The 26,255-nt window shown below is 38.5% G+C and overlaps 1 protein-coding gene across 4 annotated transcripts in view; it reads left to right on the top strand.

The window, feature by feature from the left end:
* The first annotated feature begins 1,543 nt into the window (after positions 1-1,543).
* Positions 1,544-26,255, top strand: part of Dtnbp1 (dystrobrevin binding protein 1) — a 125,471-nt gene continuing 100,759 nt past the window's right edge. Inside the window, exons 1-6 of one of the 4 annotated variants that reach the window (XM_047559311.1) lie at positions 1,544-1,730; positions 9,655-9,708; positions 10,432-10,482; positions 13,392-13,427; positions 15,677-15,737; positions 23,590-23,722. In XM_047559311.1, the coding sequence (XP_047415267.1) occupies positions 1,675-1,730; positions 9,655-9,708; positions 10,432-10,482; positions 13,392-13,427; positions 15,677-15,737; positions 23,590-23,722 (391 nt within the window). In that variant the 5' untranslated portion in view covers positions 1,544-1,674. Of the gene's footprint in view, positions 1,731-2,039; positions 2,333-9,654; positions 9,709-10,431; positions 10,483-13,391; positions 13,428-15,676; positions 15,738-23,589; positions 23,723-26,255 lie in introns of those variants that run through there. The other 3 variants (XM_047559313.1, XM_047559312.1, XM_047559314.1) reach the window with 3 other exon arrangements.

Genomic DNA, 26,255 nt, shown 5'->3' with positions numbered 1-26,255 from the left:
CTCAAACTTGTGATCCTTCCAACTCAAGTCACTGGAATTACAGGTTTGTATCACAGTACCCGGCTCTGTTTGGTCTTCTAAATAATTCTGTCTGGCTATTGTGTCACTGATGAATAACAGGCATGGACAGCAACACAAGTAGGATCAGGGAGCATTTTCAATGTTCCCAGTGAAAGAAGATGGTGGGTTGTGGGGCGGGGGTATGAAAGATGGTGGAATGAGACGGACATTATTACCCTATGCACATGTATGATTACATGAATGGTGTGAATCTACATCCCTACAACCAGAGAAACAAAAAGTTGCACCCCATTTGCATAGAATGAATCAAAATGCAATCTGTAAAAAAAGAAACAATGGTGGGTTGAACTAGGGTGATTATAGTGAAGATGGAGAAAGAGCAGCAGATCCCACAACTACTTAAGATTGTTGAGGGCTGGAGTTGTGGCTCAGTAATAGAGCACTCGCCTAGCATGTGTGAGGCACTCGGTTTGATTATCAGCACCACATTAAAAAAATGAATAAAATAAAGATATTGTGTTCATCTACAGTTAAAAATATTTTCAAATAATAATAATTTTTAAAAAAAGATTTTTTGACTGAATTTGATGGGTTATAGAGGATGAGAAAAAGAGAAGAACCAGGGGTCATTTCAAGTGTCTTAACTTGAGCAACCTGGTTGATGGTGGTGCTGTTTACTGAAATGAAAAGCCTAGAAAAGGGGAGATTAAGAGGCAAGCATGCAATGAGAATTTTAATTTTGTGTATGTTGTCGAGATGCATGTTGGATACATGTTGAGGAAGCAATTGGCATGAATTAAGGGGAGGAGGGACAAGGCTGAAGACTGAGATGTGAGCTTCATCAGTGCCTTGAGAAAAATTACAGGAGTTGATGGATATAATGACCTGGGGAGAGAGCACAGATGGAAAGGCTGGGGATGCAGCCGCCCGAGCAGCTGCTGAAATAGGAGAAGGGATGGAGGCCAAGGGAGAGGAGCAAGGAGACCTTGTTAGCCAGAGAAGAATGTGACTTCAGAGTGGGATGCAGACATGCAACGGGAACTAAGAGGTCGAGAAAGAATCAGGGCAGAGAAGCAACAAACGGCATGGGTAGCAGGGCTCACTGGCGACTTGGGAAAAGTGATCTTTTGGTGTGATGGGGTAGGTTAGAGAGAGCGCGGAGAGCAAGGCTGTCGAGACAAGGTTGCCATTTTGACAATGAAGAAACAGGGGCTGAGCGTTGCAGACTACCTCACCGCGGTCAAAGCCGCGGGGCTCAGACCCTTGACCCAGAGGAACCAGAGGGTGGGCCCGGCGCGGAGGAGGCCCGGGCGCACTCGCGCTCCCGCGGGGCGGTACTAGCGGGAAAGCCCGCCCTTTCTCCGCAGCCCCGGCCGGCGCGCCGGACTGCGGCTGCGCGGACTCGGCGCGCGGCGGGGGCGGGGCGAGGGCGCGCGGGCCGGCGGGGGCGGGGCGAGGGCGCGCTGGCCGGCGGGGGCGGGAACGCGGAAGGCGCTGGGGCTTCGGCGCGGGGGCGCTGACCGAGTCGGGGGCGGGGCCGGCCGTGGGAGTGCGGGGCGTGCGGTTGACAGGTGCTCTGGGCAGCCGCTCGGGCCCGGGGCCGCGGCTAGCGAGGCGGCGCGAGGCCTGAGGGGAGGCGACGCGGCGGCGGCGATGCTTGAGACCCTGCGCGAGCGACTGCTGAGCGTGCAGCAGGATTTCGCCTCCGGGTGGGTATACAGTAGGCGACCCAAAGGGACCCGGGGGCGCCGGAGCCGGGCGGCGCGGGACTGCGGCCCCGGACAGCCGGCCTGTCCGCCTCCCCGCCCCGCCCCTCCCGGCCCGGCCGAGGAAAGTAACGAACTCGCCGGCGTCCGGGTCCCCAGAGGCACAAAGTAACTTCGGTCCCGCGGGCAGCCGACTCGCGCCCGGGCTCGGGGTCGCACGGCGACATCCCCTCTCCTCACACCGGGCCTGGGAGCGGCGTCACGTGAGAGGCGAGCGCGCCGCCCCGCTTCCGCCCGCCGGGACGCCTCCCGCGACCCCCGCCCCAGGGCCGCCGGGACACCTGCGGGCTCCCGGTCGGGAGCCACCGCCGCTGCCCAGCTGCCTTTGGCTCGCTGGCCCCCTTCCCTCGCGCCATTACGCCTGGCGAGGGACCTGGGCGAGGAGAGCGAGCGACCGCGGCAGTGCTACTAGGACCGGAGTTAAGAGCACGGAGCCACAGCTCTGCAAACTGCCTGGACGCGCCTGGGGACGCCCCCGCCACGCCCAGGTCGCACCAGGTTCCAGCTGAACCAGAGTCGGGACGGAGGTGTTGCTGGGCCCCCAGGTGATTCCACTGCCGCCAAACCTGGGACCGTGAGCGAGCTCGGGCGGCGAGGCGCTCTTCCCGCCTCTGCCTTTTACCGTAGTTCTGCGAGTGACCCCAACTGTCCTGCCTCTTTGTCCTGCTTCCGCGACTGTGAAAGGGGAACTATGAAGGCCCTTATCTCAAGGGTAATGAACGACCATGTATAACGGGCACTGTCACTGTTATCTGTGCTTAAGTCATTTTAACTTTTTCATTACTTTAGAAGAGGTGTCACTTGCATAAAGGGTCCTGACGCCTTGACCTTACAAAGCCGTTTGGAGAAGTGCGGAATGCGAGGATATCTCAAGCCTGTGTTTAAATTCCTAAGGGGAAAGGTGTTAGACTTTTCATCCCCTGTGGCACAGTAACAGGTTGGGGAATACGTGAGCACATAACCCCATTTATAAAGCGGTTTTGATAATTTAGTTCGTTATTCTTAAGAATAGTATGGATGCACAGGAAGTCATTCCTGTGGGTGTACTTGCGGTGCTTGCATATTTTCCTCCCTGTTAATTTAGAAGAAGTAACTTCAGGGTGTAAATTTCAACATTTTTAGAAAGATGCTTTAGTGGCCTGCTTGTTGCGTGAGAGTGGCCATAGATAAACTCACCTGGGTAGCTCTTGTTCTCCTTGCTTCAAGAAATTCCTAGATGGCTTAGTAATCCCTCTTCTGGTAGTTGCTACAACTCTCTGGGTCTTATGGCTGCCTCAGAACCGGTTCATGCTGAGGACCTTTGCTTAAGAAGTTTCTTGCTTAGGAATTTGGACTCTGAACTACCAAGGTACAAACAGTCCCGAAGTTTAGGGTTTTGTTATGGAGAGGGCTTGAGGGAGTCTGGTTAGAACTCCTTGGAAACTGACTTCACTTCTTGAAGATGCCATAGCATGGGTCCCATTTAGCATTAGACATCCTTCGAAGGTTTCATTCTATGCAGGTCCTTTGTTGGCTTCCTCTTTGCACAGGTTACTCTTAGCAGATACCCCCCCAATTGTCAGTGTGTGCTATTAACCTGTTAATTAACTGGGAGATAAACCGTCTTCAGGTGATGTCTGTCTTAACAGTTGACCCACAACTCTCAGCTCAGATGTACTTTTTTGAGTCCTCAATTTCCTATATGATTTTTACTAAGGAAACAAAATGAAACATCCATCTTTGTAAATTCTTCCATTTTTAGCTTGAGATCAGCCTATTTTACATATTTGAATACCTTTGCTTTAACAAGAAAAGATGAAATTAAACCCAGTATAGATGTTTGTTGTATGGAGGCACTAAGGGATTTGATTCAGAGATAAACAAGGCAGTTGCCTCCCAAAACTATCCAATTGGACCTGGCATTCCTGTAGGAACGTTGGATGCTGAGCAAGTGTTTAGTAGATGGCAACTGCCTTCTGAAATAATTGAAAACATACAGTTTCACAGTGCCCCAGGCTATCAGCAAATGACCTTGTGATTTTGTGGGCTTCTTCAGCTACCAGAACAGCATTTATTCAGCTCTTTTGCTCATTTTCAATTTATGAAAATTCTTATATCCAGAGCTTAACTCTAGGCAATTTTACTCCTTTTTTTTAGTGACTTTTTTTTTTTTTTTTAAGAACAGGTATTTATTAGCCTCTTAAGAGAATGTCACAGTAGTTAAAGCATGTCCAGTGAACAACAGTGAATTTCTATATTCCATTCAGATTTATGAAAAATGCACTTTAGGAGTGTGATTCTTAAAAGTCAGGGTAGACATTATTGATGTCTACAGGACTCAAGATTATCTGCGAACTTGTGACTTTATTATGTATTTTTGCAGTGCTGGAGATTGAACCTGAGTCCTTGAACATACTGTACATACACTACTGCTAAGCTATAATACCCAGCCCCTTAAAGTTTTTTAGTAAATTTTTTTCATAGTAACAATTATCTCTATATTAAGACAAACCAATTATTGTAATTATATCATGTTCTTTCTGCCCTAAGTGGATGGGGGTGCCAGCCAAAAGAGCCTGGAACAGGAGGGCTTTGGTTCTGGGCCTCATGTGGAGATCTTTCTCATCACTGAGTCTTTAATTTAGCTCAGAATTCTTGGATCCCTTTGGAGGGTTTACATAGGACATCCTTTTTCGGAGGGCGGGGGAGTTGTAAAACTCTCAGAGCAGCTTCTGGATATACAGGCACACATAATTCAGATCCACTAGAATCTTTGATTTTCACCTCTTGAGTAGGTCTTAGGACTGAGGTATCCCAGCATGTGGAGAGATTTTGCATACCTCTTCAGGGAACTGAAAATCAAGTGCTGAAGAATCCTAGCCGTCTCTAACAGGCGGGTTCTTCCTGTTTTATGGTCTGGGTTCTCGTGATTAGGAATTTAAAATCTGTTTTTTGTTGCAACTATGCAGTAGGTGTTTCCCCTTCAAAGCCGCTTTGCCCCTGGCCTCCATCCCTGCCCAGTGTCCTCATTCTCTCTTCTCCCCTCCTGTAGTGTCAAAACAAAGGAGGATCCAGTAATTTGCAGTGTGGTGAAATGATGAAGTTTTACCTGAAATTTCAACTTTTCTAGGATTTCTCTTTCTTAATAAGGAGAAAAAAATAGTGTTTAACCTGATTCAATAAATATTTACTGAGTTCCTAAGTATCAGACATAAGGTTAAGCAAAGTGTCCTTTTCTATAGAAGCTTTAAAAAGGTTTGAGAGCCCATTTACTCAGTTTTTCTTAGTCTTTACTAAGCAGTATCTGTATATTGGGCCAGATCCTGGGTCTGCCAAGCTGACTGAAACAGTCCCTACCCTCTGGATACCTTAAACTAGTGGTAATGTAAAGCAAACTGAACTGCACATTAAAGGTACAAGTGGTGGATATGTGAGCCCAGCAGAAAGAGTCATTAATTTGGATGCATTTACAGAAGGCTTCAAAGAGGAAGTGGCTTCCAAACTGGGCCTTGAAGAATGGGGAGAGATTGTGATAGATTTGGGTAAAGGTATTTCAGAGATAAAGCTGGAAAGGAAATTCATTGCCTGATAATCTTTAATGCTTTGCTTAGTTAATTTGTCGACTACTTACTGAGTGCTTACTTTGTGGCAGGCAGTGTTCAAGGTGCTGAAGACATGACCCAGAACCACCAGACATAAGGTCCCTGCTCATTGTAGTTGCAGAAGGCAGAGTGGTCTGGAAGATCCTAAGTACTTGGCTAAAAACCAGTCTAAGGGAAAGAGGTCTGTTTGTATTTCCAGAAGAGTATTGCTGCATTTCTGGAACAATTACTTAGGTGGTGTAATAAGATTAGGGATGGGGAGATTAGGCTTTAATTATGGGCCAGGTAAAAGATGATGAGGCAGTGCTGGTAGAAATTTAGGAGACAGAAGGAATGTGACAGGCAGTGGTTGAATTTGTCAGCAGCGAGATGAGGGAGATGAAAAAGGCACAGAAATTGAGAGTGTTGGTTTTGGAGTATCGTAGATAAATGATGGCATGCACCAACATAAAGGAATAAGAACAGGTTCGGAGAAGGAGCAGTTGAAGCTGAATTTGTTGTGCAGTAGTAGTTGGAAATTGACATGCTCAGAAGTGGCTAGAACTGAAGCTTGGTGTACTTGGGATTAATTATGGTAAAGACTCCCTTTTCTGAGTCTGTGCAGCTTCTGTGAATTTCTCAGGCTTTGGAGCTTAGGGGTCATTTTCACCTTGCAGCATGATTAATGCTTTTGCTTATTCCCTGATCTTGTTAGAGAAAAAGAGTGAAGGAATTTATAAATATTAGTGTGAAAAATAATAGACTGGATTTGGATTTGTAAATAGAATTTAAAGTTAGGATGATGGAAGCAGAACTGAGTATTATGGCAAAATATGCTGATCCATTTTCTGGCGTTTTAAACAGTCATCTTCACCTTTCCTAATAGATGATGAAGTAGATGAGTTGGAAACAGACCAGTGAAATGCCATCCAGGTCACCCCATGCAGTGGAGTCAGCTCAGCAAATCTGCTTATCATTCCTCGAGTCATGCTGTTTAGTTTTTCTAACTTTTTTCTGAACAGTTTTGCATATCACCTCCATCATTTAGTAAGAGGCCTCCATTTTAGCCTTTTATCCAAAGTCCGAAGAAGTAAATATGCTGGTGTCAAATTAAAGCAAGTCTTTAGACATCTAAAAATAAAATTATTGAACTGATCTGGATGAATTTGAGGTTCAGTGCTTTGAACTTCAAAGTGTGCATTAGTTGACATTAGGAGAAAATAATTGTTAGGTGACTCTCAAGTCTATTAGTATACTCATGGAGCAGCACTTGAGTGAGAGTGGGCCACAGAAAGAAAGCCTTTTATAGAAACTGATGCATTAGGCACCTCAGCCTTTATTTCACCCTGGCCCAGTTACATACACAGGTTCTCAGCTTTCTTGATGATGATAATCTTTTTATTATACCTTTCATTTGGATTAGCTCTATAGTTTCTCCAGATGCCACCAAGATCATGTTTGGACTTTTATTTTATTCTTGGCAAGTTTTTATGGTTGAGTATAATACTACCATTTTACATTTAAGGATGCAGGAGTATTCCCCCGGGTCAGTATTTCCTTCCCAGTGTGTCATGACACCGTGGGACATTAAATAGACTTTTAGTGAGTGTTTTCCAGCGCAGGATTAGTGTGAGAAATTTTAAGTAGAGTTATTGCAAAATAAAAATGGTAGACTACTTTCATTTCCCTTCCAGTTTTCAAGGATGGATCTTAGAAAGGACCTATTTGCTTTTTTACTTTACTAAATATATCTAAACATATTTTTTTCACTGTAAGGATAGTGATTGTATCTATCAAAATGTATAAATGTATTCTACTGTCATGTACAACAAATTGGAACAAATTTTTAATTAAAAATTAAAGAAAAAGGATAGTGATTGTAACCTTGCATATTTTTCTCTCCTGAACTTTTGTTACTGTTTCCAACTTCCCTATATTTTTGTTTTCTTCAACAGTTTTCTGTTTTTGGCACACTGATGATTTATTTGGAAAAGGCGTGGTGAGAAAAGATGAATATATAAAAGACTATTTTCGTTGTTGAAAATATTTAATAAAGTTTCAAACCTACAAAAATAGAGTAACACAATGATTTCCATATATCCATTACACAGATTCAGTAATTTTCAAATATTGCCACTTTTGCTTTATCTCTCCATTTATGTATAAAGTCTGTTATACCTCCATACATCAGTTTGCTTTACTTAAAAAAATACATAAATGCAATACCAGTATCATTTCTAACAAAATTAATACTAGTTCCTCCATATAACCAGTTATCCGGTCCATAATCAGATTTCCTTGGTTCTTAGAGAGCTCTCTTTACAGCTGGTCTGTTCAAAGTCAGATCAGATAAGCTCCGCAGGTTACTTTTGGTTAGAGACCTGTGTTTGAAGCAGACCTTGTTGGGAGCCAAGGGGAGCTCTTGGTGACCTGTAGCAACTTCATTTCTAGCTCCCTCCAACTCTTCTCTTTTCCCTTTCTTCCAGATCACGTTTTCCTTTTTGGGGGGGAGGAGGAAAGTATCCCACACTTTGCATATAACAATTGAGAAATTGAAAGTTTATTTTTAAAATAAATATATGAAAGATCAATCACCCTGGAGATTAACTAGATAATATGGTTAGAGTGGTCCAGAGAGTACCTTAGTGATCCCTTTTACATCTCATAGTGTCCACTCAGGTCACTAAAAATATCTTAGACTCATTTTCAAGGGTGGTGCACTGCCGTGTGACTACCCTAGGATAATTCTCCCTGAGTTGTCTCAACTAAATGCTTTTCTCAAATTTTGGAGTAGAAATGGTAAAGCATAACTATAAAAATACCTCTGTCAGTTCTAGTTTAATCTTTGTGTAAGCCAGATTTACTAGTTTTTAAAATAAACTTAGAAATTTTGTTTCTCTGGGACAGATGTAATTTCCTTGACTCATCTAGAGAAATAACCAAATCAGTTTTGTACTAAAGAGATGACTTAATTTTGGGGGCATCATAGAGAAATCTAATTTTTTAAAAAAAATCATAGAATAAAATGTACAAAATTGTCATACAGATTTGTTTGAAAAAATACACTTGATCAGAAATCCCCTTCTTGTGCTTGACCAGGCATTATTGACAAAAAGATGAGTCTTGTGTCAGGGCTTGCATATATAGTTGGGCAAGTTGCATACTGTACAATGTAGCTGTGAGGTATGTATGTAAGAGTTAGCTTGTGTATTAGGACAGGTCCTGACTGATGTCAGTAAAGCATCCTAAGGAAGGAGCACCTATTTCTGTGTTTTTGCAGAGGCTTTCAGGGGTTAGCAGTGGTACTATGGGCTATTTCAGTTTCTTGTTTTGAAGTGAATATTTGTTGAAGTAATTAAGGACATGTACAGCAGTATCTCATTTTATATGAGATTATCTCATAATTTAGCACTTGTTAATTGGCAATTCAGTTATCTGGAGTAGAGTCTACAGCCAAAAGAAAGTGAAACTGAAAATAAATTGTACAGTCTGAACATCATATTTCATATTTAGAAGAGCCTGCTAATTTTGTATGTGTAGTTCTAGCCATGTTTGTTTTGTTTTCTAGCTCACTCATTTAAAAACAGCACATAAAGGGGAGGAGGCTGCAGGAGGTAGGTAGTTAGCAGAAGCAGTACAGAATCCTGAAACCAGCTGGCCAAGAGTAAAGGCAGAAACTTTAGGAAAAATAGATACAAAAGCCCAATCACAAACCACCATAGATTGGTTCCGATTAGAAATGAAGATGAATTCCTAGCTCGGAAGTGTCTGAAGGAAGTACTGTTTTGCCCCAGAATGCAGCCAGGTGTTCCTAAAATCAAACTGGAGTTATCAAAAAATGGTAAATGGGTTTGCCAAATCTTCTTTAATGAAAAGAGTTTGTATTTTAGAAAGCTTTTATCAACTGAAATTTCAATAATACAGGTACTTAAGATAACTGAGTGCTGCTTTGTTTATGAATATTTATCTTACCTCTTGAATTCACCTATGTTGAATCACTACTTTTTCTAGTGATACCAGATAAATTAAGATTTCTCTACTTTGATCACATTTAGGAAATCTTTGTTTCTAACAAAGGGATTTGGTAAAAGCAAGAATATAAAAATTGCTACTGACTTTGCATTTGTGATTATCTCACATACAGTAAAAATACTCAAATATTTGTTGCCTATACGGGTGCTTAATTTTTGCTTAAAAAAAAAGAAAAAAAAAAAGCCTGACCCACCTAAAATTGTAACAGCTCTGACGATTTGTTGTTGAAAGTCTCTTGACCTGTAAAAATATATTTTATGCTTGTCAAATTCTAGGCTAAAGACTTTGAGTGACAAGTCAAAAGAAGCGAAAGTAAAAAGCAAACCCAGGTAAGCTCGGGCTGAGGTTCTAGTTTACCATGACTTGAATTGCATACTGTTTTTGGTTGTATTCATAATAGTAAAACTACTTTGTGTTTTAGATCTGTTGCATGCATCAGCTACAAAAGAATTTATTCTTTCTAACTTTTCTAACAGGAAAGTTTTCTGATAAAATTGTGAAATGGTTGAAAAATGGTAAAATATGATTGTTTCACTCTGACAATCCATAGCTATTGTTTGATCACAAGTAATTTGTATATTAAGAGCAAAGTAAAAGTTCTGCATTATTGTAAACCTTATTAATAATGAAATAGGACGTGACAAATGAATCTTTTTAGCTATTCCCTGTTTTATATGAAAACACCGGTATTGTGCCCTGTTTTTCATTTTTTTAGTAAAGCATATGCCCAGATTTATTTTCTACCTTGAGAGCTGAGCTTTGATCTTGTGTATTTATTCTCTTTGTGTAGTGTTCTGTTAAAATGTTTATTGTATTGTTTGCTAAAAACAGTCTCCTTGGGACAAAGTGACAGTTTGATGTACTGCAGTACATTAACTCTAAAGTAATATATTTTCCTAAAAGATTAGATAAATTTTCAGTGGTTTTAAAATACCTTACATTACAATTGACAGTGTCAGAATTCTTGTATATAATTTTCTTTTCAAGATTCAAGTTGATAAAATTTAAGATTCTTTTTCAGATTCTGTGTTAATAAAATGTTTCTTTGGCAGGTCTGTTCCCTACTTGCCAAAGTACTCTGCTGGACTGGAATTACTTAGCAGGTAAATGTTTTCTTGTAGAGAGGAAGGTTACGGTTACACTTCTGTTGTCTAAAGTAACTTTATAATTTTATAGATAAAAACATTAAAATACCTAAACAGTACCTTAATATAGTGATTGGAGGTTATTATTTTTTTTCTTTGAGGCTTTTACTTTTTACTGGCTAATACAAAGGACTGACTTTGACATAACCTTATTATGTTTGCTAGCAATAGTTTGCAATATATAGTTACTATCTCTATGGTTTCTTTACAGAAAACATGATTCTGAATTTGAGTCCTCAATCAGGTCTTACTTTGATTCTTAATTTTATACCATTTATTTTCTAGTCTGTTCCTGTTGACATGCAGACATAATAAAACACATGATTTTCTTAGAAGTGACACCAAAAGCATAAGCAACAAAAGAAAAATAGATTGGACATGATCAAAATTAAACACTTTTGTGCTTCAAAGAACACCATTAAGAAAGCGAAACAACCACCCACAGAATGGAGAGAAAATGTTTGCAGTCATTTATCTGATGAAGGACTGTATCCAGAACATATAAAGAATTTTGAAAATGCAACAATAAAAGACAACTCAGTGAAGAAATATACAAAGAATTTGAACAGACATTTTTCCAAAAAGAGATAGAAATGGCCAACAAGAACCTGAAAAGATACTCAACCTTACTAGTCCGCAGGGAAATGCAAATCACGATCACAGTGAGGTACCACATCATACTCATTAGCATCTCTATATTAAAAAAGATAGGCTATATCAAGTGTTGGCCAGGATCTGAGGGAATTAGCAACCTTAAGCATTGCTGGTTGACTTGTAAAATTATGCAACCACTTTGGAAAATAGTTTTGTATTTTCTTTAAAAGTTACGTATAAAATTAACATATGACCCAGTAATTTCACTTCAAGAGAATTGAAAGCATATATCCACATAAAAACTTGTATCCAAATGTGCATAGTACTAGTATTCATAATAGCCAAAAATAGAAAATAAATGTCCGTTAACTGATTAATGCATAAACAAAATGTATATCCACATAATATAATGTTATTCTGCCACAAAAAAGAAATGAAATGTATGCTGTGTTATGGGTAAAACTTAAAAGCATTATGCTATGTGAAAGGAACCAGTATAGATAGCCACATATTGTATGATTTCCTTTATATGAAATGTCCAAGAGACAAATGCATAGAGACAAAAAGTAGATTAGTGTTTAATAGAGCTTCTAGGGAATTGGGTAGTGATACTAGTGGGAATGGGTGATGAAAATATTTTGAATTTAGTGTGATCATTGCACAGCTTTGTGAATATACTAAAAACTGCTAAATTATGCACTTTAAAAAGGAATACTTGATGGTTATCAATTATACCAAAGCTACTATATAAAATAAGTACACTATTTGAGAATGTTATGTGACGTTCTATACTTTGTATCATGTCATCTGACAGATGTGGTAAAGATGCACACAGTAGAGCATAGCTACTTTTCCTCATCCGTATTCATTTCTATACCATCAACTGTACCTGCATTTCCCCTTTAAACCCAGGTCCTTGCACTCGCTAGGCATACATTCTACCACTGAGTTTCACTCCCAGCCCTGTTACTTGAAATTCAGCACCCGGTCTTTCTCAGGGATGTTTAATGTTAGTTTTTTGGTTTTGTTTTTTCCCTTTGAAAGGACCATATTTTCCTGTTTTTGCATACCCTTCCCCAGGGTCTGCCGTTTTGTTTTTTATTGTGGTAGCACCTGTGTGCTGTTTTTCAGCCTGCAGTGGAGACTTAAGGTTTCCTCAGGTTTTCTCTGAACTTACACCTTTCACTGGTCATGTGGGGTGACTTTCTAAATTTCCCTGTATCTGTGGTTGCTTTTGAATGTCTTAGTCATTAAATGTCTGATTCCCAAAGAGGAAAAAGAGAATGAAAAGGCACAAAAACCGGGTACTGGCCTTTCAAATCTGCTGAAAAGTCTCTGTAGCAGGAATAGGAAGGATTTGTAATAATGGTTACCACTGTATCTGCATCTCCCTGATCAGAGTAGCAATTAGTGATCAGAATATGGATCACCAGTAATTGGAGGATGGGGTCCTCATTGCGGACCTGGCTCCCACAGTCTGCATAAGAGCTGCTTTAGGAGCAAGTGTGTGGCTGCCTGCCTTGGGGCTGGGTTTGGGGGATAGATAGCTGCTGCTGTGCTGAGAGCTGAAATTGAACAAAATTTATCTGTTTTCCATCCAAGCTTTCCCCTAGAAATTGCAAGCCTTTAGTAGAAGCCAGTTGCAAATAGTTTCATCAGACAGGTTCTGTCAGTACAGCTGTGACCCAGGGGAGAAGACAGATTCCTGGTGTTCACCTTCTGGCATCTTCTCTGACCTCTAAATCATAACTTAGTGTAGTATGTAACAGTTAAAAGTTAGTCTCCTTAATTAGTGCTTTGTCTATCTTAGAAGGTAATTATTTGTGTGTATGTTGATTTTCCTGATTATATTATGAATTCTTCCACTAGTTCTGTAGTATATAAAGTATTATTAGAAGAATGAATTTTGCATTAGCAGTGTGGTTTCTTCTCTATTTTTCCATCATTGATTTGCAATTTTAAAGACATTTGAAAGCATGAAAATTGAAGGCTTATATCCAGGGTCTTTATAACAAGGCCACCCTTCTGTTGAAAGTGACTAGATGGGGATGACTTTCAAAACCGCATGGTATGTGTAAGGCCTGCTGGGTAGACTTCTGTGAGCAATCTAATAGGAATGAAATTTTAAAACTGCTGATTGGCAGCTGAGGCCCATGCGAGGTTAGATAGCATGTCTCTGTAATGGTTTGTATACCTTTCTATAACAGTGCTCAGTAGCATAGGAGGGGAGCAGAAAAAAATGACTGATTAGGTTAATCTGTATTATTTTTTAGGGAATATCAAACACAGGAGGAAAAGTCAAGAACCAGGTGCCAAACTGTTGGACATGAGGGAGGGTGATATAATGGTAAAGAGGGTGTGGGAAGCAGAAATACAACAGCAGGGAAAGGAGATGGTAGGAAAAGAATGATTGATCTGGAGTTTAAGTGGCAGGCAGTGATTAATTTGCTCTTTTTCATTAATTGGCAAAAATGATAGAAAATTTTATCATGAAACCTTGAATTTAAAATTTGCAATGAGTGTATACATTTCTTCATTTAGCAGACATTTAATAACTCCCCTGTTAGGTACTGGAGCAATGAAAGAGGCTGAGGTAAAGCTCATCTCAGCAACTCTCATGCCTACATTCATTACTGCCTGGCATTCAGTAAATCTTGTTGATTTTAATTGATACCTACATAGTCTGATACACCAGAGGAAATTTTCAATCTTTCTGTTAGTTGACAGTGACAGTAAGACTATTAGTTGTGTGACCTTCCACCTTGCCTTTCATTATATGTAGATGCTAATAACACTCTGGTGGGATTTTCAGATTGATTTTCCTACTTAAATTCAACAGGAAAATTGTAAATCTCTCCATAACTATAAAGGGAGGTAATATAAATTCATTGACTATATAGTCCCCTTTAGAGAATTATCACTTGGATAGTTAGAATTTTAGATAAGATGGAAAAATCAAGTTTTACTTCAGCAATCATGTGTGAATGGTGCAGAAATTGTATTTTTTTAAGTCTTGAGATAATTTTATACTTAAAAACAATTAATGGAGGAAGGAGGGACTGTATAGATGGAAAAGAGGAGTGGGAGGGGTAGGGAGGTGGGAAGGGAAGGAAAAAATAACAGAATGAATCAAACATCATTACCCTATGTAAATGTACGATTACGCAACTGGTATGCTGTTACTCCATGTACAAACAGAAACAACATGTATCCCATTTGTTTACAATAAAAATAAATTAAAAAAAAAGTTATAAAAATAGAACAAGGAATTCCATCTTCCCTGTTGTTAACATTTTGCATAACTATGATAATCATGATCAGAATCAAAAAATTAACATTGGTAAATACTATAATCCTTATTCAGATTTCTTTAATTGTCTGACTAATATCCTTTTTTTCTGAACCAGGGTCCAATCCAGGACCACACATTATATTTTGTCACTATGCCTCCTTCATCTCCTTTAGTCCAGAACACTTCCTGAATCTGCCTTTTCATGATCTTGGCACTTTTTTGAAAAAGACTGATCAGTGATTGCAAAATGTCCCATCAACTCAAGTTTGTCTCCTCTTTTCTAATGAATAAATTCAAGTTAGTGCCTTCTGTCAGAGAACACTGGAAGACTGATTTTGTGTCCTTCTCAAGTACATCACATCAGGGGGCACCTGATGTTGATATTTCTCACTGCTTTTGATCATTCTGAACCCTTGTTTATGAAGTACCTGCCAGGTTCCTCCACTGTCCACCCTGTTCTCATCATTTTAGTTCATGTGTATCCTGTGGGGAGCTACTTTGAGACTATGTAAATATCCTATTTCTCTTGATACTTTCATCCACAAATTTTAAATTCATTAGAATTCTTTCCTGAAAGTTATTTCTCTTATGTTTACCAAGTAGTGATTTCCATCATTTCTTTTAAAATTAATTGGAATTCTATAAACAAGAATTTTTTCCTTTTCCTTCCTTTATTTATTCAACTATTTGTTTATATCACTATGGACTCATGGATGTTTGTTTTATTCTTCAAGTTATAATCCTTTACTACCATTATTTGTTTTGTTGCCCAGATTGTCCCATATTTGGCCATTGGAAGCTCTTTCAAGTTGACTTCTGTTCTTGCAATGTGTCCCCTTATTTTTTGAGCTTCTCCTTTCTGGAGTTACATTATGTTCCAGGTTCATCTTTAGATATTATTTATTTTTAAAATTTTGTTCTAATTAGTTATACATGAAAGAATGCATTTTGACACATTATACATAAATGGAGTATAACTTCTGATTCTTCTGGTTGTACATGATATAGAATCACACTGGTCATGTAATCATATATGTACATAGGGTAATCATGTCCAGTTCATTCTACTATCATTCCTATCCCTCTGCCTCCTCACTTCTGCCTAATCCAAAATACTTCTATTTTTTTCCCAGCCCCCACTGCCCCCTTATTATAAATTAGCATCCGCATATCAGAGAAAACATTTGGTCTTTGGTTTTTTGTGATTGGTGATAGTATTTCTTTTGAATGTGTGATATGCATTTTGAATTATTTTGCTTTTCTTAGATATGAAGATACATGGGCTGCACTTCACAGAAGAGCCAAAGAATGTGCAAATGCTGGAGAGGTAAAGAATTGACTAATTTTATGTATTTTATTTATTTATTTAGGTACCAGGGATTGAACCCAGGAGTACTTAAACACTGAGTCACATCCCCAGCCCTTTTTTATATTTTATTTAGAGACAGGGTCTCACTGAGTTACTTAGGTCCTTGCTAAGTTGTTGAGGCTGACTTTAAACTTGCAATCCTCCTACCTCAGCCTACCAAGCCACTGATATTACAGGTGAGCACCACCGTCAGCTAGAATTGGCTAATTTGATATTTGTGGGGAAATTTCCTTGTCAGTGTTAAATGCTAGTTTATGAAGAATTAAGCTTATTATTGTATGGAAGTGTTTTGCAAAATATCTAATACTGAATTTAGTTGAAATTCCCTAAATAAAGCACTTTAAAAATTATTATTATTATTATTATTATTATTATTATTATTTTGGTGCTGGGAATTTAACTCAGGGGTACTTTGCCACTGAGCTACATCCCCAGCCCTTTTTTAATTTTTTTATTTTGAGACAGAATATCACTAAGTTGCTTATGGTCTTGTTAAAGTTGCTGGACTTGCAGTCCTCCTACCTCTGCCTTCCGAGTCCCACTATGATTACAGGTGTGTACTACCTTGCATGGCTAACACTCTTTTTTAAAAAAAACACAATTTCTCAGTCTGGTCATTTAGTTTAGTTGGGTTAGAGAATTTTTAACTTTTATTCTAAGAATAGGTAGGATTTGATTCATCTAGGTATAATGCTTTGAATTAGAGTTTAATGACTATAGTATATATAAATTATGAGATATGATCTCATTCTACCCACTGTTAAAGAATTTATTTTTATTTATTTTGATTTATTGTACACAAATGGGGTACAACTATTGTTTCTCTGGTTGTACATGGAGTCACACCATTTGTGTAATCATACATGTACATAGGATAATGATGTTTGTCTCATTCTGTTATTTTTCCTTCCCCCCACCACCTCCCCACCCCTCTTTTTCCTCTATACAATCTATCCTTCCTCCATTCTTGCCTCCCTCCCACCACTCATTACGTATCATCATCCACTTATCAGAGAGAGCATTCCGCCTTTGGTTTTTTGGGATTGACTTTTCTCACTTAGCATGATATTCTCCAACTGCATCCATTTACCTGCAAATGCCATAATTTTATTCCATTGTGTATGTATACCACAGTTTCTTTATCCATTCATCAGTTGAAGGGTGCCTAGGTTGGTTCCACAATCTAGCTTTTATGGATTGAGCAGCTGTGAACATTGAAGTGGCTGCATCACTGTAGTATGCTAATGTTAAGTCCTTTGAGTATAGGCCAAAAGAAGAATTTCTTACTGTCTGGGCAAAAGCTTAGCTTTGCTCATTCTACCTGAAATCATCACTTTGCTTAACAAAAATGAAAAAAAAAACTTATATAAATATATGTATAAATATATAAAATATAAACATTTCAGTGAATTGAATGCTTGTTTCGAGAACAAATTTGTTTTCAGGCATTTATAGAGTATGGTGAATGAAAGTAACTTGTAATTAAAGTTATTGGTATACACACTTAAAGCTTTACTAGTCAAGGTCAAATATTTTGTGCTGTTAATGTCAATGAAACTTTCTCTTAGATATTTCTGTGATTCTGACTTTTGATTTAAGACTTTCTTTACCATTTACCTAGGTTAGTGAAGCTGTAAAAGACCTATAGAACAAAGGAATATTTATAATGTTCCTCTTAGAAATTGCTGAGAAGAGGGGAATGTTAGTTTCTGGCAGTAAGGCAGAGTAGATACAGTCATATACTGCATGACCAAGTTTCTCGGTCAACCATGGGCTAAATATATGATGAGAGCACCCTTGAATTATAATGGAGCTGAAGTGCTAGTGATGTCATAGCTGAGGTTTTATCAAAGTGCAATACGTTACTCACGTTTGTGGTGGTGGTGGTGTATACATACTGTGCTGCCAGTTGTATGTAACACATACGATGATGCACATAAAATAATAAAGGACTTTGTGACTGGTTTACATATTGACTCTCCTTTATATCATTTTAGGACATACTTTTACTTATTTTAAAAAAAGAGTTTACCATAAAGTAATATGCCGTGTTTTGCATACTGTTACCATGCTGTTACTCAGCAGCCTCATCTCAGGTTTGCCACATCTTATCATATCATTTTCTCTTTTTGCTTGATTTGATCTTGTGTTGTGTTGTTCATCATGGCCCCTAAGTATACAAAATTAGCTGCTAATGTTGCCATTAAAAGGCCATATGAAATAATGGACCTGCTAACAAAATTAAAAGTAATTAGGACTATGAAGGTAGAAGCGCAGCAATGGTTATTGCTTGCCAGTCTGGCATTCCCCTTCTATAGCTGTGGTCTTGGTCAAGAGCAAAGTGATGGAAGCTGTTAAAGACTCTGCTTCATTGATGGCAAGGAGACTAACAAATTCAAGATGAGCCTGTGATAGATACAGAGAAACTTCCAGTGGCCTGGATTAAAGACCAGAAGTGCATCCCTCTTAGCACCAGACAGTCGCGGCCACAGCAAAACTTGTTCAGTGTTGAAGAAAAGGCTGGACCCAACTCTGAGGTTGAATGTGCCACCGCCTCTAGGGGTTTAAGCTATTTAAGAATTGTTATTCATCACAGAATGTGAAAGAGTGATGAGTCTGGGAGTGCTACTGTGAGAGCAGTTGGGGAATTTTTGGAAACTCTAGATAAGCAGATCATTGAGGACAGACACCTGACAGAGCAAATCTTCAAGTGGATGAAAGCTCCCTGTATGGAATAGGAGGACTAGAAGGACTTTCACCCATAGCAGCCAGGTCAGTGTTAGGTTTCACGGCTTTTAAGGACAGGATAACAGTTTTTCTTGAGGGCAGTGTTGTAGGCTACAGATCGAAACCCTCTGTGACCTTGCACAGTGAGAACTGCAGACTTTCCAGCATATCAGTAAGCACACACAATGTCCTGTGGAACAATAGGAAGTCATGCATGACCCAGTCTGCTTCTAGGATACCTCCTATGCTGCTTTGCCAGCAGAATGGATAAGTACTGGAGAATAACATAGTTTTCAAGATATTGCTTATTGTTGGATTGTTCATAATGCTTCTGTGTATCTATCTTTTATTGGTGATCTTCATCCCTTTATCAAAGTGGTGTTTCTCCCTTTAAATATCACCCTTTTGATCTGGATCAAGGAGTTACTGCAACTTTCAAGGCCTACTACCGGAAAAGGACCTTTGCCCAGGCTAGTGCTACAACTGAAGAAGATGCCGAGAAGATGCTGCTGCAGCCCAAACTTAGCCTGGGCTTGGGGTGATTCTCCATGGCGTATACTGCTGACATCTGGAAGACACTCAAGAGGTTTGTCCATGACTTCAGAATATTCACCAAGGATGAGAAGACTGCAGAAATCAACAAGATACAAAGGAAGAAATTATTTTTGTGTAACTGTATGTTTGCATTTTAACCTGTGTTACTTTAAAAAGACTAAAAAAATTACACTGTTTATAATTGAAGGAAGAAAAATATTTTTATATAAATACAGTGTAGCCTAAAGGTATAGCATTTATAAAAGTCTACAGTAGGTACAGTAGTGTCCTGGGCCTGCACATTCACTCTACACTCACTCGCTGACTCCCCCAGAGCAACTTCCAGTCCCATTACACTCCAGCCCTTAAGTGCCCTAGACAGGTGTACTATTTTTTTTCTCTTATAACATATTTTTACTGTATTACTTCTTTGTTTAGCTGTGTTACAGTTTAGATTGTGTTGCAGTTATCTACAGTATTCCGCACAGTAACTTGCTGTACTGATTTAGGAGCCGCAGGCTACCTACTATATAGTCTAGGTGTGTAATGGGCTAGACCTTCTAGGTTAAAGTACACTATGGTGTTTTTACGTAGATGAAATTGCCTAATGGTGCATTTTTCAATAATCCCTTTTAACTGACCCCCGACTATTTGAAAAGCTCTGTAGTAGCAGGGTTTGGTGGTACATGTCCATAATCCCAGTGACTGGAGGCTGAGGCAGAAGAATCACAAGTTTGAGGCCAGGCAAGTCAGTGACCCTGTCTCAAAACAAAAAATAAAGAGGACTCTAGTCATAGCTCAGTGGTACAGGGCCTTGGGTTTAAGCCCCTAGTACTGCCAAGAAAGAAAGGCAAACAAACGCTGTAGCTCTGAAACACATGCATGTGTTCTTCCTTCTCTGTATATGTGTATCTAAAAGTATATATTTATGTATAATATATAAGAAGTCATGTATGACCCAGATTCCCTTCTAAAAACGCCTGAGTTTAGGTATACATGTGAAAGAATTTGTATATTAGAAGTATATATTGTATGTAAGAATTTATGTATATACATTCTTTAAAAATGAATTAAACTCACAAAAATGTATAAGAATATGTATTTGTGTATAAGAATTTATAAAATGCATTAGGCTCACAAAAATAAAGGGAAACTAAAAGGCTTTAAAAAATGAGCCAGAAACTAAAACAGTGGTAAAAAATATAAAATTTGGAACTTGGGTCAAATACTGAAACAAAACCTTTGGAGATTTATGGGGGTAGAAGACTATTAGGGAACTGAATCTGAGACGCTTATGTAATGCTCTTTGAACTTTGAAGTGGCTACATCCCCTAGTGAAAGGTTACAGTCTATTGGCAGAAGGAGCCAACAAGAAAATCAGTCAGACTTCCTGAACAAGTTGGCATAGTTGGTTTCCTGTCTGCATTTGTCACCATGGTTCTGGCCTCACATGATTATGGGGCTATAAATTGTTATATCTCCTTAGGAATTGAGGAACTCCCTAAGTTAGGAAATGGGAGTCACAGTGACTGTATCTTGACAACCAAGAATTCTTCATAGATGAAACAGTCTATGCCTGAATCCCTCAGATTCCTACAGATTTAGGTCCCTTCCTCCCAAATAGTAGCAAATACCAAAAACAAATCACCCAAAGTCACCAAAACTGGAGACTTCTGCTGCTTTCCAGAAGTACAGTTCCCAACTTTAATAATGAAAATGTACTTTAAAGCCCTCTATACAGTGTTGAGACATGTAAATATTTAAGTGTTTATTATTAGTTATGTTAAACTTATTACATGTTTATTTTATCAGACCTGCTCATATGTCTTTGGCAGCCTTTAATCAAACAGCATTAATCTCCTGGGGCAAATATACTCATAAGCAATTCAGTCTTGTTTAACAAATTATTTCATACTCCTCTACTTTAAAGCAAATTCTTACTATGTAATCTTTGAATTAAGAGCAGTATCTTAAAAAATAAACATCTGTGGTCAATGATAACTTCGTTGCCTAGGCTTGTTCTAAATAAGTTCTATGATATTTTCCCTTCCTTAGCAATCTGTAAGTGAATAGAGAGTTAATAGTGACTTAGGGCTTAGAGCCTGAGGGCAGTTTTCTTGAAGTTAGACCTCTAGTGTTTTGCTTCTAGCTTACCAAAGTTGTTCCCAGATCAAATGAAATGATACATCTCCTTTGACTCTGAACTGTGCAATTTTGTATAGAGTAAGGTCTTGTTATCCACACTGTAGGTCATTGGTGTTCCCTGCTTGTTTTTATTTGCCTAATCTCAGTGGCTGCCAGAAGGGATTTTGGAATGAAGCACTCTGGTTTTGTCCTGCTCCTTAAATTGATGTTCTGTTATTGAAACTGAGTATATTCAGAGTTGTTGACATGGAGATGGAAAATTGAATATCTGGGAATAGATTATTTTTGATCATCATCTTATAGTCTATATTCAGAATGTAATTCTCAATTTTGTGGAAGGTTTGAGATAAACTGTCATTAATATTTTAATATTTAAATATGGTGTACTTTGATTTTTAGTAAGGAAAGGTTAATATCCCAGAATTGTTTGTTCTAGATTTAACAACTTTTTTAAAAGGTATGCTATGTATCAGGCCAAATATATATACAAGTTATATGTGTGTGTTTGTGTGTTTATTATTGTGATATTGGAGATTGAACCCAGGACACTCTATCACTGAACCACATTACTAGCCCTTTTTCAAAATTATTTTCATTTTGAGACGAGGTCTTCCTAAATTGCCAAAGCTGACCTTAAACTTGGGATCCTCCTGCTTCATCCTCCCAAGTTGCTGGGATTATAGGCATGCACCACCATGCCTGGCTCAGGCAAAATGTATTTTTATCCTTAAGATGTCCCTGTAATAAAGGAATTTTGTTTGCTACAGTTTAAAGTCTGAAGCCAAAAGAATTGGAGAAATCTGCCTTCAAAATGTACCGAAGAGTGCAGGATCTTCTTTGTTTACTCTTGCACCTCCAGTGCCTAAAACAGGTTTTAGCAGATCGTGGGCAGTCAATAGTAGTTGGTTGAACTTTAGAAATAAACGTTGTGAACATGGATCTTTGTTTCAAGCCAATTCCTTATGGCATCATGGTTATATATATATTTATCACTGTTTAAGACTTTTAAAGCTACTTTCAGAAATCATTATAAAGACCAGTGGACAGTGCCCTTTTAAGTAGACACTGTGGTGTTTGCCTGTATTTCCAGCCACTTGGGGAGGCTAAGGCAGTGTTGCTGAGTCCAAGAATTCAAGGCCAGCCTGGACAACATAGCCAGACCCTCATCTCTTAAAAACTAAATAAATAAAAAATTAAAAAATAATGAGGAATGCAGTTCACAAAAAGCTTGGTATCACCCTCAACTGAAGCTTTCATGGCTGAAAAAAATAGGAAGATACATTGTAGCTCAGTTCTTTTATTTCAGATTTGAGTTTTTATTAAAATACAGACAAAATCTAGCACCACATACAAATAATTTTGTATCTTAATTTTGATTATTAATTCCTCTAAAATTCTTATTTTTTTGAGATTTGGTAAGAATTCGTTGTATTCAGAGTAACTATTCAGTTGTATTCGGAGTCTGAAGGATGTTAATCTCATGAAATGTAAATTCTTTCTATAAAACTGAATTCTGTGATTTTTGCATATAAAATTCAAATGTATTATGTGATGGATTTTGCAACTTTAATTGTACAGAATATGGGTATTTGTCACAATTCTGGCTTCTTGTTTTTGGCCATGTTTTCAAAAGATGACCTCTCCTTTCATCCTCTACATCTTATCTATCCTAGGTGCTTTCCTCTTTCACCATGTTAAGACCAAAACAAAATTGTCTGAGAGAAACTGATGGGTGTTATTTTCTTTACAGTCTTCAGGAAAAGAAGTTAGAATTCTCTTAGGCTAGCCTAGTATCACTCAACCCTGCTGTTAAGACTTTTTAACATCTTCTGAATTACTTGTTTGGTGATGTAAATTCTTTTTCTGGAATTACACAATCACCTATAATTCCTTCATGTATGTTGCTATTTATCTTATCTCATGCAGGAAGTGTTCCTGCTTACATATGAATTGATCAGTGCATTTAAAATGCATTAGGAAACTTTTCTGCTATTTGAATTCCTTTGTAAAGCAAATAATTACCTGCTAATTATGTTTTGATTTGTTTTTGTTTGTTTTCTTTTTGATTATTATTGGTAGTTTTTTTTCTTTTTTTTCCTTTAGGTTTAGATTTTCAAATCAATGGTTTTCTTAAAAACACTTTAGAAGTAAATTCTAAAGTCATTTTTGAGCTTTCTCTTCTTCAGGTTAAGATACACTGACACAAGCAGCAATTTGAGGTTTCCTGTACTGAATAATAGGTTGGTTCTTTTCTTAAAAAAAAAAATTCAATCTTGTTTAGCATGTATGTTCATCTGCACTCAGTAGCGGACTGTTAAATTAGTGTTGACTGAATCTTGTGTCAGCCATAATTTCTCCATACCTAAGACCTGGTTTCCTTTTGCCCTCTGGGTCTGTCTTGCAGCTGGTGGACAGCGAGGTGGTCATGCTTTCAGCACACTGGGAGAAAAAGAAGAGCAGCCTGATAGAGCTGCAGGAACAGCTCCAGCAGCTCCCAGGGTTAATAGCAGACCTAGAATCCATGGCGGCAAATCTGGGTAAGTTGGATGTTTGGAGCTGTACATCACATTTAGGAATGAAAACAGTTTTGGCGGGACTTGGTGTAATTTCAAAGCGTTCCAAGAGTTCATTGAATTTCTGACTAACCGAATGTTTTGGGAAATAGTGAATTTTTAGTTAACTCCATTGTCTGATTAAAGATGAGACAGAAAATGATTTGAAGTATAGAAATGATTTCTGGCATGTTTTCTGTCTCAGTTCACTTCAGAAAACATAATTTTTATTCTTAAAGTGATTCTGTTCTATCTTTGTGACATAGGCCTTTTTGTTTAAAAGTGTTAAACGTAGAAAGAAAGGAATTAGGATGATTTTGTCCTTACTGTAGGACATCCTCCAGAAGTTGTTGCTTGTAAAATATAGATCTGTTAGATCTCATGTCTTGCACAATTTTTCCCCCTCCTCAAACAAGTCCAGTTGTGAGAATATCTGTTTGACTAAGTTTTTACTTTGCGCAGGTTTATTTTTGTTATCGTTTTCATTTGGATGGATTATACTGATATCCTTTTTTTCTTAGGTTTATATTCAGAAAATTTTTGTTTGCAGTGCTACATCTGAGGATGATATCATGGCTAACTATTGTTAGAGGACAAAATTACAACAATTTAAAAGTTCCCGTTGGCTTTATTTTCAATTTAAAATCAGGCAGCATTTCATTCCATAAATTATATGAGTGTTCCAGTGAGCTGAGCAGAGGAGGTTAGTTTTACAGTCAGAAAGGACTGAGGGAAGTGGAAACAAACAAAAGGCAGATTTTATTTTAGAGTTACTTTGTAGGGTGAGAGCAGGGGAGACAGCACAATAGGAGTGGTGGAATGGTTAACATCAGATTACTTCAAGTTACCTTTTTGTGTAAGGATTAAGACAGAGGAAATTTCATTATCATTCAAGTTGAAACTGGCCTGTTTGGAAAATTTGGCTATTTTCTTTCTAATCCTGATTTTTTAGGAAAGTCAAATAAACAGTACAATTTCAGTTCAGTGAGGTGCTACTTTAGCATAAGTGATTCCATTTTTATTTTTGGCTTGATATGTTGTGGCTTAGTTTAAGAGCTTAGTCCAAAATAATGGCCTCAGTTTTCTTTTTCTTTTTCTTTTTTAGCATGGTTTTCTGTAATTTTTTAATACTGTTTTCTAACAAAACTTAGGATCTTAGTGAAAGAGAAGGTAGAAGCTATCTACACAGGATGTAAACTTCTTGAGCTGATAACTTGATTCAGTCTTGCTGGTGAGAAGGTAAAGGTACCCTATCATCCTTTCCTAATTTTCAATATTACCTCATTTGAAGCAACACAAAACTGATTCACAAAGTAATTAGCAAATCACAAACCTGGTTTTTTGTGTCTGAATAAAATAGACAAATGGTATTTGGGATGTTGTTGCCAGTAATAGTCACCAACATAGCGCCAACTGTATGTAACAGTTGTTAGGTACTTTACAGACACTATCTTTAATTCGCTTGAGAACCCTATGAAAGTAGCTTTTCTTATCCCCAGTTTACAGATAAAGAATCTAAGCCTTGGAGAGGTTGTGACTGGCGCAGGGTCCCGGTCAGTAGGACATGGAGCCAGGACCCCAGCCACAGCAGTGCCCTCCAAGGTAGTGGTGAGGCAGTCGGAGGGCAGTGGTCACTTGGCCTTCCCGAACCGTCTTCTTCAAGCCTTCTGGCTGTTACAGACACTTCTGGGGCTGGGACTTTATTTCTAAAGGCAGGGCATGGAGAAGAGGTTTTGGTCCTAGGAGAAATGCCAAATTTCTGTGGCTGCCCTCTGTGGAATTTTTCCTCCTGTAGGTACAGGAAGGATGCTTCTCAAGCTTTGGATGGATAACTGACGGAAACAAACTTCAAGATATTTGGAATTTTCTTCTCAGCCACTTCTTTAGCTTAATTATCTGCAGCTCTTTTTGTCATGTGCTTTTCATTGGTCTTGTGTTTCTTTGTAGATGTTCTTTTTTGATGACCTTTCTCTTTTTTTCCCCTAGCTGGGAGTAAATTGCATTTATAGTTAGTTGTTCTTTAGTTACTACCACTCCATTGACTAAACACATTTTGCCATAGTTATTATTTTCATAGCTAATTGTTTTTTAGAAATGTATCTACGTAGTCTTTCTTGGAATGTACTGTATTTTCATTCTCAATTAAGATTGTAACCAGGCACAGTGGTGCATGCCTGTAATCCCAGCAACTTGGGAGACTGAGGCAGCAGGATGGCAAATTCAACACTAGCCTGGGCAACTTAGTGAAACCTATCTCAAAATTAAAAGATGTGGTGGGAATTGGGGATGTGGCTAAGTGGTTAAGCACCCCTGGGTTCAATTCTTAGTACCACCAAAAAACAAAGCAAAACAAAAACCTGATATCCCAAAAAACATTCGATTTTATTAACACTTGACCTTACTCTTTAGAAGCTGTATTTGGCTTCTTAAAGAATGAGACAGTCTTCCCAAATGCTCACTTGAGTGGCTCTCTTTACTAATCTGAGAACATCTACCACCAAAGGCAAATTAAAGTGAG

Source organism: Sciurus carolinensis, chromosome 7 (genome assembly GCF_902686445.1).
Source record: "Sciurus carolinensis chromosome 7, mSciCar1.2, whole genome shotgun sequence".
Classification (NCBI taxonomy): Eukaryota; Metazoa; Chordata; class Mammalia; order Rodentia; family Sciuridae; genus Sciurus; species Sciurus carolinensis.
Note: the sequence above shows the minus strand (reverse complement) of the source record. Positions and strands in the feature narration are given on the sequence as shown.